The sequence below is a fragment of the Triturus cristatus genome, chromosome 6 (genome assembly GCF_964204655.1).
Source record: "Triturus cristatus chromosome 6, aTriCri1.1, whole genome shotgun sequence".
Taxonomy (NCBI): domain Eukaryota; kingdom Metazoa; phylum Chordata; class Amphibia; order Caudata; family Salamandridae; genus Triturus; species Triturus cristatus.
In genome coordinates this window covers 1,067,211,745-1,067,232,783 of record NC_140589.1, presented here as the reverse complement: position 1 = coordinate 1,067,232,783, position 21,039 = coordinate 1,067,211,745, and the positions used below count along the sequence as shown (strand labels likewise).

General features: G+C 50.5%; 1 protein-coding gene across 16 annotated transcripts in view; it reads left to right on the top strand.

The window, feature by feature from the left end:
• The window catches only part of AFDN (afadin, adherens junction formation factor), a 1,598,291-nt gene that overhangs the window by 1,043,054 nt on the left and 534,198 nt on the right, over positions 1 to 21,039 (top strand). For all 16 annotated transcript variants that reach the window (XM_085611917.1, XM_085611916.1, XM_085611915.1 and 13 more), the window contains one exon: positions 16,637 to 16,710. In XM_085611917.1, the coding sequence (XP_085468043.1) occupies positions 16,637 to 16,710 (74 nt within the window). The remainder of the gene's footprint in view (positions 1 to 16,636; positions 16,711 to 21,039) is intronic.

Sequence of the window (21,039 nt, the reverse complement as noted above, 5' to 3'; positions counted from 1 at the left end):
GTAGTGCAGGTGTTCACAGAAAAAACTACTGCCATGTGGTACTGCAACAAGCAAGGCTGGGTGGGGTCATGGAACCTATGTCAGCAGGCTCTGCGTCTTTGGACATGGCTGGAACATCAAGGCATTTTCTTGGTGCTTCAACACTTGGCAGGTTTTTTGAATGCCAAGGCGTACGAACTTAGCCGCAGGTGCATGATGGATCACGAATGGCGTCTTCACTCTGAGATGGCGCAAGGTCTCTTTCAACAGTGGGGAGAGCTTTGGTTAGAGCTATTCGCCACCGAAGAGAATGCGCAATGTCAGCAGTTCTGCACTTTGGAATTTCCAAGGCGGCACTTGCTCGGCAACACTTTTTGTCACAAGTGGAGTTGCGGTCTATTGTACGCCTTTCTGCCTATACCACTTCTACCCAGAGTGCTGAAGAAGATCAGACTCGACCGGGCCCAAGTCATTCTTGTGGTCCCAGACTGGGCTCGCAGAGTTTGGTATCCCGAGCTACTCGGTATGAGCCTGGATCCCCCGATCCGACTGCCTCTTCGGTAGGATCTTCTGTCGCAGCAGCAGGGGACAGTCCTCCACCCGAACCTGTCCAGCCTCCACCTCCTTGCGCGGAGATTAAGCAGCAACAGTTGATTCCACTTGACTTGCCTCCTGAAGTCTGTTGTTATTCTGGCAGCCAGGCGTCCCTCCACTAAATCAGTATACGCCTGCAGGTGGAACAAATTTGTGGCATGTTGCATAGCAAAGGCTGTGGATCCCCTTTCTGCCCCTTTTTCAGAAGTCCTTTTGTTCCTTCTTTCTTTGGCACAGCAAGGCTCTGCTCTGGGCACTATTAAGGGCTACCTTTCTGCAATTTCAGCCTTTCTCAGGCTCCCTGATCAGCCCTCTCTTTTCAAGTGCCCTGTTGTAAATAGATTTTTCAGAAGGCATTACTGACCTTTTCCCTCCTATTCCCTTTGTGATGCCTCAGTGGGACTTGAATCTGGTTCTTACCTATTTGATGTGCGCTCCGTTTGAGCCGCTTCACAACTGTCCGCTTCGTTTACTAATTTTAAAAACTGCTTTCCTGGCTGCCATCACCTCTGCTAGGCACGTGAGTGAGCTCCAGGCTCTTTCCTGTAAACCTTCTTTTCTGTCAGTTCATCCGGACAAGGTTGTGCTCCGCACTCGTCCTTCCTTTTTACCAAAGGTTGTTACTGCCTTCCACTTTCACCTTGCCCACTTTCTTTCCGCCTCCGCACCCCTCCAGAGGGGAAGAGAGGCTGCACCGTCTGGACCCAAAAGGTGCGCTCTCATTTTACCTAACTTGCAAACAATAGTTACGGGTGGATGACCAGCTCTTTGTTGGCTTCGTAGGCGCCAAGAAAGGCAGGGCTGTACACAAGAGGACTATCTCCTGCTTGATTGTCTTGTGTATAAAAGCCTGCGCACCCATTCTACCAGGGCGACAGCAGCTACTACTGCATTGGGGCGTGGTGTCCCCCTGCAAGACATCTGTCAGGCAGCTACGTGGACCTCGCTGCACACTTTTACTAAGCATTATTGCCTTGACAGCCAAGTCCGGAGAGACAGCTTCTTTGGTCGCTCTGTTCTCCGTGACTTTCTGGTGTGATCTTGGTTCGCAGACCCACCACCGTGTTTGGTATTGCTGGGTTATCTATTCTAAGGTAAGGAATCTATCACTAACGTGTGTCTTTCATATGCACAAGTTACTTACCTTCGGTAACGATATATCTGTAAGAGACATTAGTTGGTGATAGATTCCTTAGCGCCCCACCCATCCTCCCCGTTCTGTGAACTGATTTCTAGGGTTAAGGTCATCCCTTTCAGGGCCCTAGTTTCAATGCACCAGTGGACAGTATCTTGCATGGCTCTGCGTTGCCGGCGCGGAAAGTCGTGTACAGAACTGACGTCAGCTCGCGAAGGCGGCATCTAAGTAGCTACCGCAACGTCATCCCAGCGATCACGACGTCTATTACGGATGCAGAGCCGCACAACGCCACCTTCCGATGCGCAGGGGTACTGCTGACGAAAACTTTCTGGATCCAGTCAGACGCCTGGGGGTAATTCTAAGGTGAGGAATCGATCACCAACAAATGTCTCTTACCAAAGGTAAGTAACTTGTGCGTCACTTTCAAGCTCCTCACACACGCCTACAAAGCCCTCCAATATGCAGGTCCTGCAGATCTGACCCACAGTCTCTCATTCCACATACCCACCAGACAGTCTGCTGCGCCCAACTGGTCCAGGGCACTGTCCCACAGATCTGCAAGACATGGACCGGATGAAGATCATTCTCCTACTTCGCTGCTAAGACCTGGAATCCCCTGCCTCCCCAACTCAGGCAAGCCCAGTTGCTGATACAATTCAGGAAGGATCTCAAGACCTGGATCTTAAACTTTACCCCTGTGTCCAGACGGATCAGCAGCCCCCCTGCTGCTCCTCAGCGCCTTAAGATCCACACGGGCGAGTAGTCATACTATATCAACCTTGATTGATTGATTTTATTTTGGGATATGAGTTATTCAAATGCTTTGCATGTTCCCATATTAGTCAGGGTTCTAATAGATTGCCACCAGTGAGGGGGGACTTCAGCCCCCAGACTGCCCTGTAGCTGTTTCCGCGCCCGGAGGTGCCATCCTTCTCAAGCGCGCGCCCTGAGGTGCACAAAGGCATTCGCGGCTCCCGCTTCGCGCGATCTGCCGACACCACCACCAGTGAGGGAGGGACTTCAGCCCCCAGACTGCCCTGCTGCTTTCGCGCCCGGAGGTGCCGTTATTCACCAGCGCGCGCCCGGAGCTGCACAAAGGCATTCGCGGCTCCCGCTTCGCGGGAACCACCGACACCACCACCAGTGAGGAGGGGACTTCAGCCCCCAGACTGCCCTGCTGCTGTTTTCGCGTCCGGAGGCGCCGTCATTCTCCAGCGCGCGCCTGGAGGCGCACAAAGGCATTTGCGGCTGCCGCTTCGCGGGACGCGCGCCCGGGCAAAGCCCGGGTCAAGGGCGGGCCCATCCTTGCCCGTCGCCCGGGCAAAGCACGGGCCAAGGGCGGGCCCGTGGTTGCCAGGAAGGGGCAACTGTGCCATATGTCTTATTTTTCTTATCGGGCCTACAAGTACTGAAGCAGGAACCTATCAGGAACTTTGTAATCCTTTGCCAACAATCCCGGGATTTATTAGGGAAGCTGACCCTTGAAAGTTTTATATTCAGCTTGCACGCTGTGATCAAACACATCAGGAGCCTATTGTATTGTACCTTGGCGACGCACTAATCTAATCGGGACAAAATAATGGGCAAAAGGAAAACAATGGAGGGAGGCTGAGGGAGCATTGGCACTAATGGGGGGGGGGGGGCAGGGAAGGGAAAAAAGGCACACAAATGCACTGCAAACAATTTTGTGATGGATAGGATAGACACCCTCATTCATGAGTGCGAGGATATCCTAGACAAAGATTCACCAACATCTAGTTCTAAAACGCAATCAGTGCCCCATTGCTCCACCACCATATTATCCCAAGGTCGCATCGAAGTACATACGCCATCAATCCCCTCCGCAAGCACTCTAGAAAGGGAGCACTGACACACAGCAATGAGACCCTACGGGAATTTGATGGAGCACAGACGATAGATTCCTCCCCTCACGATATACCCTCCCAAGGTCCAACTACGTCAACTATATCAAGTGGTAGTATCCTTGAGCTTCCCGTACCCTGTACGAATAGGTTTGTAGTTCTGACAGACACCACTGGCGCCTTGGGGGGCTCGGCTGATGCACCCGTTGTCGTGAAGTTTAGCAGAGAACAGTGAAGAGGAGAGCCCATAATTACAGGATCTCTATCAGTTAGTTAGCTCTCTTAGGTTGGACATAGACGTTATGAGAACAGAGATCGAGGAGCTTACCAACACGATCAAAACCATATCTCGGAGGGACACTCTGCACAAAAACAAGCAGCCCTCCTGCCCCCCGGCTGATCAGCATCCACAGCGCCCATATGCTCAGTGGACCCACCCCATCACTCAGGCAGAGAAAAGCCGAGCAGACGATAGAACTCTAGCGTTCCAGTCAACATTGCACAAACAGACACCTTTATCTGCTGTTGCAAGACAGACAATTTCTGGAAAACTCTACCTCCAAAACACAGATTCCTCACAAACACGTGTACACTTCACAATTCAATCAAGTATAATAACAGCTAAGCATCCCATGATGGCTAACCCTCTAAAGAGGAATTACCTCTCGCATACTTCCTCTCCACAGGCTAAAAGTGAATTTATGGTCAACTTCCCCAAACTAGACACGAAGGCTGGTCACGAAAGCGAGGATTCATTAATCAATATGTCGATACACTGGATTCGCCATGTCAGGGGCTGCCGTTCACTTATCCGGGAGGACATTGTCAGGGCTAGGAGATGCACGTCTCGCACACAACCATTGGACAACATTGAACTAACCCTGACTAAGGCAGATTTGGCAGAAAAACCTTTTTTTATTAGAGTTTCGTACTTGCTTCCCTGACGCTACAAAAATACAGCTTAGACGATCTCCATATGTACCACTTATAGAAAGACCAGGCGACAAATAACCCAAAGGGACCGGAAGAGATTCCTCGTTATCTAGCCCCCCCCCCCCCCCCCCCCCAACCAGTTAAAAATCATCCCCTGGAACGTTGCAGGCCTTAGCAGTAAATTAGCATTACCCCATTGGATCGATCTGGTAGAGGGCTATGACATCTGCGCCTTCCAGGAAACGTGGAGCTTGGCCCCCCTATACAAATCTGGTTACAACTGCTATCACACACCAGCCATCACCTCAGGGATGGGTCGACCTTCGGGGGGGCTGATCGTATGGGTTAACATCGCCTTGAACTGTAGAATAACAGAACACCAGAGCTCGAGCCCAGACATAATGAGGCTTTCTATCAAGGGCCCAAGGGTAGGTGATATGATGGATTTATTCAATGTCTACCTAAGGGGGACAGTTGGCAAAGCCTCACCCAATATTACACAACTTGAACAAGGGTTGTCAAGCTGCTTGCCCCAATCCAGACTTGCAATTGTAGGAGATTTCAACAGCACCTTTGAGCCCCTTAGCACAGAGGATATACTAGGGACAGAGGTAGACGATAGCAAATGGGGCATTCCATCATTAACCATACATCCGGTAAAGCAGTGGTCACAGATTGTTATCCAACTTAATGCACTCACTGTGGAGTATGGGCTGAGGGCAGCGAACGGCAGGACTTAATCAGATGCCCAGGGAGCCTTCACTTACAACAGAGTAACCTGTCCGTCTTGTATTGATTATATCCTGCTAGACGTCAGGCTCTGGGAGCATGCCCCAGGCATGGTGGTGGGGAATGCAACTGACAGTGATCACAACCCTCTCTGTTTGTCCATGAAGCTCCCATGGGCACTTCCCTGCTCTACATTGAACACCCACACGTACTCTGTGTCCAAAGAGGTGATCCCTTCAAACTCTAGAAGAGCCTTAAAATGGCATAAGGTTGCCCTTAACAAAGCGCAGCTAGAGGCGATTAGGTTAGTTCTGCACTGAAACACCAGGGAACATGGGGAAGGAATAGGTCACACTAACGTCCTCACCATACACGCACAGACTATCAAAGAGGTGAGCACCCTCTTCCAAGCACCCATTAGGCCCATCAAGCCTATAGCACGTCCGAGGGGAGGGCACTCATGGTTCACTAAAGACTGCAGACTTAAACGGAAAGCCCTGGCAGTAGCTATTAGAGCCAAGGATGGCAATGCCCTTAGTGCAACAAGGAAAGACTACAAAAGGCCCTGAAACAAGCAAAATTGGATTGGGACAAAACCCATTGGCAAGCATTAAAAAACGCAAGTTTAGCAAGGGACTTTGGTCTTTTTTGGACACTAGTGAGAGGGGCAAACAAGGGAGTAGCTGACCAAATTCCTAACCATATCCCATCTAAGCTTTGGCAGGATCACTTTGGGGAACTCTATTCTGGGACCAACGACGCAAGTGCAGTTGAGCTATGTGACTATCCCCTGACCAATCTTGGGGAGGGGGGTGATAGTGACCCATTCACCCTGAACGAAGTTGAGTCTGCTATAGGCAGGATTGTCCCAGCTAAGGCCCCAGGACCAGATGGCCTCCCTGGAGATCTGTTTTTCGCAGATCGCAAAAAATGGGCAGAGTATGTCCTCCTTTTGAGTAATTCCATCTCCCGAGAATGTCCTGTCCCAGAATCATGGAAGGGGGCGGAGGTAGTCCCAAATTACAAGTAGGGAGTTAGAGAGGACCCTGCCAACTATAGGCCAATCAGCCTAATTGATGCAATGCAGAAATTGGTAGGCAGGGTCATACTGCAGAGAATTCAATCATGGGCTGAGGAGGAAGACATCCTCTCCCAATACCAGGTGGGATTTAGGGCTAATACGGGAACGGTGGACCAGGTCTTTAGGCTCCTCATGATCTATTGGAAGGTGGTAGTGATTGGCAAGGGCAGTCTTTATCTCACATTTATCGACCTAAAGACTGCCTTTGACCTGGCGCCCAGGAAAAGGTTATGGGAAACATTGTGCGATATGGGTATTCCTCCATTAATCCTCAACCTACTGGTAAGTCTTCATGAGGGTAACTACGCTCAGATTAGATGGGGGTCCCAGGGACAGCTCACGGAAAAGATCCCAGTAAACAGGGGAGTTCGGCAGGGCTGTGTGATGGCACCCACCCTGTTCTCCTTATACGTGAACGGGGTGGTCAGCTTTCTGCAAGAATCATCAGCTGATGCACCATCCCTGGCAGGCGATAAGGTACCAACTCTCCTGTTTGCAGATTATACATTACTGATCTCCAAGACCCCAGCTGGCCTGCAAAAACTCCTGAATAGATTCCAGCTCTTCTGTGATACTCGGGGGTTGGTCATAAACACATATAAGAAAAAATTCATGACATTGAACCCCCATAAATCGTTTAGAAACAACATAACCCTAGATGGGACACACCTAGAGAGAGTAACCACTTTTGACTACCTCAGGATTCGCCTCTCAGGAAAAATGCAGTGGAGGCCCCATCTCGATAAAATGCTTCTCAACCAGAAGCGCGCGGCTGGGGCACTGAGCAAAGAACATCGCTCATCATTCAGTAGACCTGTTGCCCCAGATCTCGCCGTGTATGGAGCGAAGGCAGTCAGCTCGGCTCTCTACAGAGCCGAGCTCTGGGGCTTCGAAAACTTAGATGAGATCAGCAGGTCACAACACAAGTTTTTCAGGGATCTGACCATGTTACCCCAGAGCGTCCCTTTAACCCCCCTGATGTATGACATGGGCAGGCGCCACTTCAAAGACATGGTGAAACTTCGTCCATTGTTCTTTTGGGCTCACCTTAGGAGAACACCGGAACTCGCTAACTATGCAAAAGCCTTTGCAGAAGTATTGAGCCTGGACACCAACAAAGGGGTCAAGTGGATCTCTAATATCAGGGCACTAATGACAACCCTTGGTCTTAAGGAATCCTGGGACACCCAAAACCCACCAAGCCAGTTCGAACTCAAACGCACCTATTGGGGCTGGGTAGATGCCAGAGGTCTCAGTTGTCCAAGCATGGAAAGGCTTACGGAAGAATTCTTCCAGCACAAACACTCCCATAGCCTTGAACCATACTTGGACATAATTCAGACTCCAAGAGAGAGGGCACTATCCATTCAATTTAGATTTGGCTCACTCCCAGTTCAAGAATTCACTGCAAAATGGTGCCCATTACATCAGACCACTGAAGAATGCCCCTCTTGTGGGGCGCACAAAGAGAGCATTGTGCACCTTATGTTTACCTGCCCAGGGTACGCAAACGCTAGGTCTAGGTGGCTTGAGCCAATCTGCAAACAACTAGGCACTCGGGAACATCGAATAGCCTTACACATATTAAAATCTGACTCGAGAACCCTCTGTCTGCGTAGTCGCCTAGTTGCTAGGCTGCGCCTGGACTATTGGGCACAGTGCCAAACGAAGGGCATTGTAACTTCATCTTGTACCCTTGTGAGTATGCACAGTTGAGTATAAGAGGTCGGATAATGTAACTTAAATTGCTGTATACGGATCCTTATATGTGGCATCAAATACCCTCCCTTTTAATCATCTTCCTAGTGTTTTTATCTTTTTAACTCGTATGGAAATGTATAACTCATAATGAAATAGCTTTATATTCATACTTTTTTAATTCACGTGCTGCTATATTTATTAACTCTAATAATTTTTATTCTTTCTCTTTTTTTTTTTATTAAATAACATTTTATTAACAGCGAAATCCACAGCAAGTACATCAACCATGACATTCACCTGACACCCATTGGGCTTGAATACAGATTGGGGCATTAGAGACCACAAGCATTACATCAAGGGCATTTAACGCAGAAACCAAATCAGTTTTACAACAATGTATAGGTGGTTCCCGGCATAGTTTAGGGCCAGGGAGGCTTCAACCCCTGCATCATAGGCTAGGTTTCCCCATGCACTCCGGTCGGGGCTCCCACCCCCAATTCGTCCAATATAGCCTGTCTCTCACGTCGGAGTTCTATTGTGGGAGAAATGCAGATGTCCCCCCGATATTTGTTCCATCGTCCCCATTTGTGGTCCCATTTTTTGGGGCAGCCGCGACTCTTGTAGACCGTTTTCTCCGCTACCATCGCTACATCCATATCTTGAGCCCATGTGCGCAGCGATGGCACAGCGGCTACCCCCCATTTCTGGGCTATATTCCTTTTGGCTATGACCCAACCCATCGCCGCCCACTCCTGCTCCGCTTGGGTAAGGTCTGTATCGTCCCACACATTAAGGAGGCAAAGCTGGGGGGAGGGAGAAACCGACTTCCCGTGGCTCCCGCCATCTGACGGGTGATTTCTGTCCAATATTGCTGTATGGGGGAGCAGGCCCACACGATATGTGTGAATGTACCTACTTGATGACAGTCACGAAGGCAGAGCTCATCTGGACGCCTACCCAGTTTACATAGCAGGGTTGCATCAAAATACACCCGATGCAGAACCTTGAGCTGAACCAGGCGGAGCCGCAGTGGTATCGCCACCTCCCGAGGGGAGGCTAACGCATCCCTCCAGTCCTCGTCAGGCATGTCACCCACCTCATTTTCCCACCTGGCCCGTAGTTTCTGCATTGGATCAGCGCGATTATTAATTAACTTTTTGTGGGTTAAGGAAATGGCTCTACGATCCATCGGGTCTTGCAACAATCTGTCTTCCAAAGGGGAGTAGTTTGGAAGGGCCGTCCCAGGGGGCAGGGCACCGTCTATAGCATGGCTAATTTGTAGATAGCGACAATGCTCAGTGGCTGCAAGCTGATACTTGAGTTGAAGCTCTGTGAAGGACGCCTTCCTGCCTTTAACCCATACGTCTCCTACAGTTGAGATGCCAATAAGATCCCATTTATCGAACCCCGCGCAGGTACTCAGCCGCCCCAGACAGTCTGGCTCCCAGAGTGGGGTAGCCCTAGTCAGCCGTCCAAACCATCCCATTCGCTTCTGGAGCCGGTGCCAGGTTTCCACCGTTCTGGCCGTGGGGCCAGTCAAGCCTAGTTTCTTCGGGTTTGAGTACAATGCCCTGTTATATCCTCCCTTCCCCATGAGCCAACTGTCCATTCGGAAGCTCGGGTCATCGTGGGATCCAAACACCCACTGGTTTATCGCGATCAGTTGTGTCGCTTGGAAATAAAGGCGTAGGTCCGGTAGTCCAATCCCTCCGTCATACCAGCCCATAGTTAGTTTTTGCATTGCAATGCGCGGCGGCCTTGTATCCCACAGTAACCCACGCAGAGTTGCGTCGATCTTTAGGAAGTAGGCTTCTGGGACCTTTATAGGCGTGTTCTGAAGGGCGTAGAGAAAACGGGGGAGGGCTAGCATCTTGAAAAGGGCTGCCCGGCCCAGAAGTGTAAGGGGCAGTGTTTTCCAATGGACCACATCGGACTTAAACCGCTGTAGTAGGCCCTCGAGGTTCCGCTCATAAAATAGTGCTGAGTCTTTCGTTATAAAAATACCCATGTACTGGAAACCCTGCGTCGCTACCGGTATATTATATCCCCTAGGGCTCAGCGGCGGGTCACCCCAGAGGGGGTACATCTGGGATTTGGACCAGTTAATCTGGTACCCAGAGAGGGCCCAGAATATATGAAAAATCTGCAATACCCGACGGATCGAACGCGCCGGGGAGGCCAGGTACAACAAGATATCGTCCGCCTAGAGAGAGATGCGGTCTTCATGATCTGCTGTCCATTTAAGGCCCCTGATTTCTGGGTCGCTCCGGATCCAGACCGCGAGTGGCTCAAGTGCCAAGGCAAAAAGGAGCGGTGACAGGGGACAACCCTGTCTCATGCCACAGCCGAGGGAAAAGGAAGTCGAACAATGGTTATTGACTGATGCGTGGGCTGTGGGCATGGTATACAGTAGTCGAATCCAACCCAACAACCGGGGGCCTATCCCCACACGGATCTGGACCGCGAAGAGGAATTCCCATGCAACCGTATCGAACGCCATCTTAGCATCAAGCGCAAGCAATAGTGCTTCCTCTTGGATTGTTGCCGCCCGTCCCAAGGCCCCGTGCACACGGCGCAGATTGCGTGCGGTATTACGGCCCGGCATGAAACCCGACTGGTCCGGTTGGATCAAGGCCGCAAGATAGGGGAGCGGGCGATTGGCCAGCAGCTTCGCCAGGATTTTGGCCTCCACTGTGATCAGGGAAATGGGCCTGTACGATGCACATTCATCCGCCGGTTTACCTGGTTTACGGATGACCACTATGGCGGCCTCGCGGATTTCGGCCGGAAGGGCGCCGGTCTCATAGCTCTCCTTGTATAGGTTGAGCAGATGGGGTGCCAGTTTCAGAGCCATCGATTTCATAAATTTTATCGGGATGCCGTTGGGGCCCATGGCCTTTCCGGAGCGGGTATCTCGTATGGCTTTCTGGATTTCTTCCAGTGAGATATCTGATTCCAGCGTCTCTTGGTCTTGCTGGGAGAGACACCGCACCTGAATAGTGGCCAGGAGGTCCGCTGCCAGATGTGCCTGCGAGAGTTGCGGCGGGGTGTATATGTGCTCGTAGGATACTGCGAACGCTTCGGCGATGTTTTGAGGATGCGTGATCAACACCCCATCCGGCCCTTTGACCGCTCCCACCCATCTCGCGGCCATTTCTTTCCGCTCCAGCCATGCCAGCAGTTTGCCAGTGCGTTCCCCCAACTCATAGATTCTGTGTCGGGTGGCGAGGATTCGTTGACTGGCCTCCTCACAGAGTAGTTGTTTGTAGTCCCGTTTCGTAAGTTCAAGTAAGTGTTGGGCCTCGCGGGTTGGGGTGCGCGCATTTTCCTGTTCGAGATGGAGTATCTCCGTCTCCAATTTGGTGACCCGTCGCCTCCATTCAGTTTTGTGTCCCACCATCAAGGACAGCGCTCTCCCCTTTATAACTGCCCCGTAAGCGCCCCATAAGGTTATAGCAGAAGCAACCGACCCTACGTTTTTGTCAAAATAGTAGTCAGTGTATTGTCGCAAGGAGTCTCTGATGTGCGGGATTTTCAGCAGTCACGGCTGAATTCGAATGGGACCAGGTTGTCGCACTGTAGTTATCCCAAAGAAAGATCTCACCGGGGAGTGATCGGAGATTCCCCGTGCTAAGCCCGAGGAATCGGTGAAATATTGGATGTACTGCGCTTGCGTAAACAGGTAATCTAGCCGTGAGTGACTACCGTGCACTCCAGATTGAAAAGTATAAAGCGTTTCACTGGGGTGCGACCATCTCCAAACGTCCACCAGGCCGAATGCGTCCGCGAAATTGCTCAGTTGCGAGCCCCGTGGATCATTCCTTCGTGGTGGGTTGCGGTCCCTTGTGTCATCCATCGTTAGGTTAAAGTCGCCGCCCAGAACCACAGTGCCCTCCGGAAGGGCCATCAGGATTTTCCCTACATCCGCCAGGGTTCTGGTGCTGAAGGCCCGGCAGCGCATAGACCGAGAGCAAGCTAAGGGCCCTCCCCTCCCAACTACCTGAGCAGACCACATACCTACCCTGATGGTCGGTGTGAGTTGTGTGGAGCACATATGGGCAACCCTTTTGCAGGAGGATCCCCACCCCCTGGACCCAGAAGTAAAGCCCGAGTGTGCAAGCATATGATATCCCTTCCGGTTGAGGGCCTGACAGGAGTTGCCTATGAGATGCGTTTCTTGGAGCAATACTACATCTGCACGCTGTCGGTGTATGTATTGTTGCACTATGATCCGTTTAATTTTATCGCCTAGCCCATTAACGTTCCAGGACACTAAGCTAAGTCTCTGCGCCATAGCCACCAGATCTATGGAATACCATGTCCGAGTGGTCGGAGTGACTTGTGTGCAGGGGACTCATAGCCCTCCCCATTAGTGACAATGCTCGTAGCACCTCGTCCCTTAAAGAGACGGCGGATAGGAGATTCAGGGTCAATAGGTGAATAATTTGCGCCTTGCTGGGACTACGGTTACCGTGTGGGAGTGCTGCAAGAAAAAAACAATGAACAACAACCTTTCCAACCAACTTAATCCCATAAACTACCCAACCCTCCCTGCTCCCCTGCAGAACGGGCCTAAAACCGCCCCCCTCCCCCCAACGTGCAGAGTGCCTGTCGCCCTCCCATAAACACTTAGAGGAACGTGCGCTGCCCCACTCCCAACATAGCAGCTGATGGCGTTACCAAAAGTTCGCCCTCTTGCCCTCCCCAGAAGGTCTTTGTTCGTCGGGTCAGGCTTACCCTCCGAGGCCGGCGGCCCCGCCCGATCCCCGCCCGGTTGTTGGTGCCATGCGAATTTCTCTAGCTTGGTCTGCGTTGCAGTCTTGGCATGCCGCCCGGATGGCATGATCACCCTTCAGTGGGCACTCCCCAGCCGCGAGGAGCCGCCGCTAGTCCCCGCCTCCTGCGGTAGAGACCTCCACCCGGCCTGTCGGTTTTCGCGGCCACTCCCCAATCGCCAGGGCACTCCACTCGGGTAGGGCCGGCCTCTGCCCCCCACGTCCTTGCTTCACCCTCCGGCGGCCTGTCACCTTCCAGCAGGGGCCGGGGGTCGCCGCAGTCCACAGCTCCTCAAGGGGACCCTCCCCCGCTCGGGTGAGTCTTCGGAACACCCAGGCCCGGGCTTTACCGGGAATTCCGCCGGCTGCTGGGCTCTCACACGAGCGCACGTAGGTGTAGATTAGGGGCGTCAGGTCCGGGCCAGGCCGCGCCCCCCAGCAGTAATGGAGGCTCCGGGCCCCCCCTCTACGGTTATGCAGCGGCTGCTCACCTCCTCTGCCACACTCTGTTCACGGCCACCCAGTCCGGAGCCACTGCCGAATCGTTCTCACGAGTGTGTCTCGATTCCCGCCTTGTCACTGCAGAGAGCTCCCAAGGTGCCGGGGAGGCCACCGGGCCCCCGGGAGCAACCGCCGGTAGTGCCAGGAGGCTCCGCACTCCAGTATGCCTCCTCCCGGGTAGATCAGGCCACCACCGCGACCCCGCGTTTTCAGGGGGGGGCCGCTGGAGTCACACTGTCCAGTGGCCAGTAAATTGCCCGCAGTCGTGGCCCAAAGTCTGTACGTTCCGTGTGCCCACCTCACTGAGCTGTGTTTCGGCTCCTCAACACCTCCGCCAACGTTTCCCCCGTCGTGGCACGGCTATCGTGGGTCGCACCTCCGCCACTTCCACCAGGCCGGAGGCTCCGCTATCTCTTCACGGTGTTACGTGGCCTTCCTGCCCCCGCAGCCGCCGGGTCCTGTACTGTGTCGGGGGGGGGGGGGATCAGCAAGACCAGCCCCCGAGTCGCCTGGGGTGGCACGCCTCAACCCCTCACTCTCCGGACGTCACAAGGCCGCAGCCGCGGCCTCCCGCAATCTGTGTCCCAGCAGGCCGCACCTCACGTCCGCTCGGCAGTCCTCCGGCGCCCGGGGAGTGGAGCCCAGCCACTACTCCGCCCCCGATCGTTCCCAAACTTCGCCACCCGGGCCACCGGAGCTCCGGAACCACCAGGGATAGTCCGCCGCACGGGTAGGGACCTCGGGGCACAGGTATTCAGGATAATTCGGGAGTGGCGCTGCAGAGCTCCACTACTGCGCGGCCATTCCCGTCGGCAGCAAGCCACGCCCCCCTATTCTTGCTCTTTTGTACATATGGAATGTTTGATGCTTTTATGATACCTGTTATCGAAATAAAGCTATTTGAATTGAATTGAGATTGCCAAATGTCATGAATGTTTAAAGCCCAGGAGTTGTTGCTTAGTGCACTTAAGTGAAACTTGGTGGTTGTGTGCCTGTGCAAGCTATCCTAAAGTAAAGGTTTGTGAATGTTGTGGTTTCACCAGTGGTCAGACTGATAAAGGCATGGTTATGTCTGCAGGTCTGAAACACCCTCCATACTCTTTGAAAGTCTGATGATGCTCTAAATGAATGGGCCGAGTGATTTCACTTGTGATTGATTAGTCGCAGCCAATCCGTTGGTTGAGTGTTTATTATATATTCTATTTCAGGTATTTTGTTGAGAAAGAATGAGAAGTCCTGGATGAAGGTGTTTTGAAATGTTATCTTTTGTACATATGGAATGTTTGATGCTTTTATGATACCTGTTATCGAAATAAAGCTATTTGAATTGAATTGAGATTGCCAAATGTCATGAATCTTTAAAGCCCAGGAGTTGTTGCTTAGAGCACTTAAGTGAAACTTGGTGGTTGTGTGCCTGTGCAAGCTATCCTAAAGTAAAGGTTTGTGAATGTTGTGGTTTCACCAGTGGTCAGACTGATAAAGGCATAGTTATGTCTGCAGGTCTGAAACACCCTCCATACTCTTTGAAAGTCTGATGATGCTCTAAATGAATGGGCCGAGTGATTTCACTTGTGATTGATTAGTCGCAGCCAATCCGTTGGTTGAGTGTTTAATATATATTCTATTTCAGGTATTTTGTTGAGAAAGAATGAGAAGTCCTGGATGAAGGTGTTTTGAAATGTTATCTGGAAAACATGTTGCTTACAGCCAGTAATGGAGGCTGTCCTTTTCCCTACCTAGGTGACCCTTGAATGTTGCAAGTGCTCAGTCCTGTTCTATTTCACTTGGGTCTTCCTATCTGGGACCTCTGCTTGTGTTTATTTTGCCCTGTTCAGTGTGATCCATTCGAAAAGCAGGATACGATCAAGGCAGCATTGACAAGCCAGTGATGGTCTGGGGGCACCTAGGTCATCCGGTTTGTTTGTGTGAGTGATGATTTAACTACCTTGAATAGAGAGGGATTTACTCTATTCATTTTACCGAGCCATGGAGCTTGTGATTCCTGTTGTGGGTATGTTGGGATAGGAATGTCCCTGATTGCGAAATGGGCTTGTACCCCTGCTGTAAGTGCCCAACCACTTGTGAAACTAGTATCCTGACTTTTTTTCGGCGTCCTTGTGACATGCTAATCTGACTTGTGCACAGAGGTCTGTCCCTTGTACTGCAAGGTCCAGAACCTTTTCTGTCACCTGGAAGGGTGCACCTTGTGTGCCATCAAAGTGGAGAATGAACTCCAGCCCAGGGTGCATCACATATGAAGGTGGCGACAGTGTACTGTAAATCAGAAGTAGGATAAAACTATTTCTCTGTGTCAAAGAGATGGGAGCTTACTGACTCCTCACATTTAATGGTTCACTGTTATGTAAAACCCAGAACCTTGCTCTGACATTCCATTTGCTTATGGAGTGCGTGTGTGTAGCATATGTATGGTAGTATGTCTCTGTGTTTTGAGAGTCTGAGTACTAGGACCAGTGCGATCCATTCTGGATGGCCCTGGTTTAACGTAGTAGATAGACTATAGGCATAGCTTCCCGACAGTGGAAGTGTATTGGACTTAAATATTTTTGCCCAAGAGAAAATCTGGGGTGAGAATTTACCTATGCCCGCATCATTCCGAGGCATAGTTGATATTAGACATCTCCTGGAACAGGGAGAGGGTGGAGCATTTCAGTGAAGATCATAACTGAAATTACAATCCTCTAATTGTTATTTATATTGAATTGTGTTTTACTGTGAGATTAAAGTATTTTCTTTCATAGAAAAAGAAGATAAACACTAAGCTGGACAGTACATAATGGTATCTGTTGGTTAACTGTTGAGTTCTGACATCTTTTCCACTCATGCTACCTCCATGAGAAGCCTTTGTCTTCTTGACCTCCCTACTGTGATAGCTAAGTTTGGAAAGGGATGCACATGGCCATGCAGTACCATAGTAGGATGGACCTTAGAAAATCGGTGGAAAATGACCTCAGCCAGCACCGTTGGGGCCCAGCCTAGCTCACTTTAATGCACATGTTCTATTTATAGATCAGGAATCAGAATTTAAATGAACGTAGTTTTCCCTTTCTGGCCACAATATGAATGACTTCCCAGGTACATTTATTTCCCTCCATTAAGTTATTTCCTTTGTGTGGGATGGTTTGTTTTCAGTGGTGCTTGATATGTTTAGTTGTGTGTTTTTGTTTTCTGTAAAGATTGTAGTAGGATGGAGGTACATTGACAATTATTTTATATTCCAATTTGGGTAACCTCTAACAGATATGATCACCCCTGATCTGCTCACTGTATTGAAACACATCTTTATTGGCCCAAATACTTTCTAAACATTTTTTCTTTCTTTTAGGATGGCCGCCTTGCTGCCGGTGACCAATTGTTAAGTGTAGATGGGCGCAGTTTGGTGGGATTGTCCCAAGAAAGGTATTTATTATTTACTTAAAAGGCTCAGTGATTAACACAAATCATTTTTGGTTTTTCACTGCATGTCAGAAGTTAAAAACTGTATTTTTCTGTAATAATCGAAGTTCTTGACTGTGTGGCATTTTATCTGATAGAGACTACTAGCTGCAGAATCTGTATGTTTGAATTTACCAGGCATCAGACTGGATCCGAAAACTTTTGCTTGAGCAGTACCCCTGCCCTCCGTGGGATGGCTTTGTTCGGTACCGGGCTGCGTCGTTGGTGCCGGATGTAACGTCGCGGTCACCCATATAGGCGCCACACAGACGCGCGGACATCAGTTCTTTTCCCCTGCTCCAGTGAGGCTTGATCTGGAGAAGAGCTACCCCTCTGTCTCTTTTTAACAAACTTTTTCAGCATTTTGTCGAAGATTTTTTTCGGGTGAGTCGAGAATGTAATCTAGGAAGGTATCGTTTAAGCCGCGTGGGGCGTATCACTGCGCCATGTCGGTTACCGATCCGCACCTTGTGTGCTTAACTTGTCTTGAGCGCAACCACGACTCAGCCGTACTCGAGCTGCCGGCCAAGGCTTCGAAAGCTTTGAGGGAGCAGTCCTTAAAGTTTCTGCGGCCCAGCAGTTGACGCCGTTTAGCGTGACTCATAGGAGGTCTCAGTCTTGATTGAGAAGGTCGTGGGATCGCTCCGGATGCCCCAAGTCCTCTTCGTCACACTCGAGGTCCTCAGGAAGAAGTAGTCTAAATGTACTTCGACTTCACCTCGTCTGTTGAGAATTTACAACACAAGTGGGAAACATTTGCATACCAAGCATGGTTTTGCAGAGCCGTTGCCAGGTCTGACTCTGCACCGTCCTCCGTTTCCGGGAACCGAAGTGACCCGTACTAATAAGAGTCTTAAGAGGCCATGTGCCGAGTATTTGAGCGTCCAACCCCTCTGGCATGCCTTCGGGCCCTGAAGGGTCGGGTGAGGCCACATCGGGTACCATGCAACTGCTCTGGGTGGGTCTCATGGGTCCGAATCGGTGGGGATCATGCCAATGCGACCTTCACTGGCGTCGGTCCCAACGTCGATGCAGCTGGTGCCCTCCAGCGGCGTCCGCCTCATTCTCATCCCAGACGACTCAAAGTCAAATGGGCTCTATCGGTGCTGGAATCTGCAATCGACGCAGATTCCAGCGCTGACAGAGCCCATTTGTCTAGGTCATTGCCAGTGTTTTGTGAGCCGACATGCATGGGGGAAGAGTGGGAGGGGTCACTGGACCCTTTAGAACACCACTTGTACATCTCTATTGAGAATTTGGACTGTTATTAGGAACTAGGAGAGGCCAGTGGACTGGACTCTTCTCCAGATATTGGTGTGCTCTCTCCACCTACCGTGTCTATGGAGGAGGGCGCGGCATATGCAATGGTAGTGAAGAGGGCAGCAGAGGTCCTTGACTTTTAACTTCCCTCAGTGGCAGTCAATACTAACCTCTTAACCGAAGTGCTTCTGTCTGGGTCTTCCTCTTCCGAACCCCTATTGGACTTTAATGAGGCACTGACTGAAGTCCTTCTAGAAACGTAGCCTAGCACAGGGGCTCCTGGGAACAGGACAATTGCCCGCCAATATTGCTCTGCCCTGGGTCATCCTAGTTTTCTCAGCCAACACCCGGCCCCTGAGAGCTTGGTAGTCCAAGCCTTGACTTCCCATGGCGTGTTCCCTGCCGCTCCGCTAGACGGGGAATCCAAGAGGCTGGATACACTTGGGAAGAAGGTGTTTTCTTCCGCCAGCCTGGCACTGCGGTTGGGGGACACTGCATGCCTTTTGGGCCATTTTTCCCTTACCGTATGGGAAATGGTTACGCAAGTGCTGCCACAGGTCCCAGAGGAGGCCCAGGCCTTCCTCTCCCAAGCAGTGAAAGTCGGGAAAGATGCAGCAAAGTTCTCCATTAGGTGTGGCCTAAATACGACTGACCCACTGGGTAGAGCAATATGGTCGATGGTGGCCTTGCAGTGTCGCGCCTGGCTGAGAACATCTGACATTTTGGGGAATGTCCAGGCCAACCTTTTGGACATGCCCTTCAGTGGGGCTAGTCACTTCTGATAGAAGGCAGACTCGGTGCTGGAGCGCTTCAAGGCATCCCAGGCTATGGCCAAGTACTTGGGCCTCTCTCTGACACCTCGCCCCCGAGTCTGCCTCTCATCCTACTTTTGTGGCTACATAAAGGGCGTGTCACTGCACCAACCATACTCTGGCCACCGTCTTGCACATCCTTCCCAAGTTGTGCTAGGACGTGGGCGCGGTGCATTCTGACCCCATGGGAATGGTAGCTAGAAATCCTCTGTCACCAGCTGCAACCTCTAACTCCTCCTAATTTGGTCTGGAATGTATGTCATTATATCGCATACCAATACCACACATGCCATTACAACGCGGGTATTACTACGCGATGTCGATGACAACATGCCATTACATCGCAAACTATTACCACGACTATGCCTTTACCACGCATGCCATTACAACGCAAAGGCATGCGTTGTAAAGCTATACTTGTGTTTAAAGTTTGCAAGGTAAGTGACTCTACACTACCCCTGCACAACCCTCCCCCGAACCCCTCTCCTCTCCTACAACACCACACTACCCTGCACGACCCCCCGACACTACCCTAAAACACTACACACACACTACAACACTATCCTAAACTCTAATGCACTACACTACACAAACACTACCCTAAACCACTACACTACACAAACACTACAACACTACCATAAACCCTAAAACACTACACCGCACAAACACTACAACACTACCCTAAAACACTACACAAACACTACACTACCCTAAAACTCTACACTACACAAACACTACCCTAAACCCTAAAACACTACACTACACAAGCACTACGAACACTACCCTAAACCCTAAAACACTACACTACACAAACCCTACCCTAAAACACTACACTACACAAACACTACCCTGAAACACTATACAAACACTGCAACACTACCCTAAACCCTAAAACACTACACTACTACAACACTACCCTAAAACACTACAATACATAAACACTACCCTAAAACACTACACTACACAAACACTACAACACTACACTAAACCCTAACACACTGACACTACCGATGTACACAACACTAAACCCTAAAACACTGACACTACCCCAAAACACTACAATATGCAAACACTACAACACTACACTAAACCCTAATACACTGACACTACCCTAATACACTGACACTACCCTAAAACACTACAATACACAAAGACTACAACACTACACTAAACCCTAAAACACTGACACCCTAAAACACTACACTACACAAACACCCTAAAAATACCCTAAAACGTATAACACAACCACCCACAACACAAACATTAAAATACTACTTTGACACTACCCTACACCCTACAAAAGTAACCCCCACCCCAAGCGCAAACCCCCTTACCTCTTTCCTCGTGGTTCCTCTCCAGCGTCGCCGTCTCTGCTCCCGGTTCCTGCTTCGAGGGGCGGTGCACGTCGTTGTGAGGAAACAGCCTCCGTTTCCTCACGACGACATGTATAACCATTACATCGCATGCGTTAAAAAAGCGCATGCGATGTAATGGTATGCGTAGTAAACGCTACGCGTTGTTACATCGCATGTGTTGTAACTCATGCGATGGAATAGCAACGCGTAGTAAAAGTTGTGTTGAAATGGCTGTTTCCCTTTGGTCTGCAAGACCATGGGTGCTCAGTTGGTGGGAGAATCCAACATATTCTCCTCCACTGTCAGTCCATAACTTCTGACAAATGGGTCTTGCTGATTATTTGGAATTGTTACCCGCTTCCTTTTCAATCTTTCCGTCCTCCTTTACCATCATCTCAAGAACGGCTGGCAGAAGATATCCTGGTCTTGCTCTGAGAGGAAGTTACCGTTCTCCTGGTCAAAGGGGCTATAGAAAGGGTTCCGATATCAGACGTAGGCAGTAATTGTTATTCCAGCTACTTCTGATACCCAAAAAACAAGATATTTCTACCTATTCTAGACCTCTGAACCGTTAATCTCTTCTTCAAAAAGGAGAATTTCAAGATACTCATGTTGGATCAGGTCTTGTCAGCCCTACACCAAGGATACTAGATGCTAGTGTTAAACTTGCAGGATGCGTATTTTCACATCTCCATCCTGCCTGCCCTCAGGCGTAACCTGCTGTTCAACACTTTCAGTTTACCGTGCCTCCTTTTGGCCTCACCAGCGCCCCTTGGGTGTTCACCTTAGTGAGTGACGGTGGTCATAGCTCATTTGTGGAGGTTAGGGGTTTCAGTCTTCCCCTACCTCAACAATAGGCTGTTGAA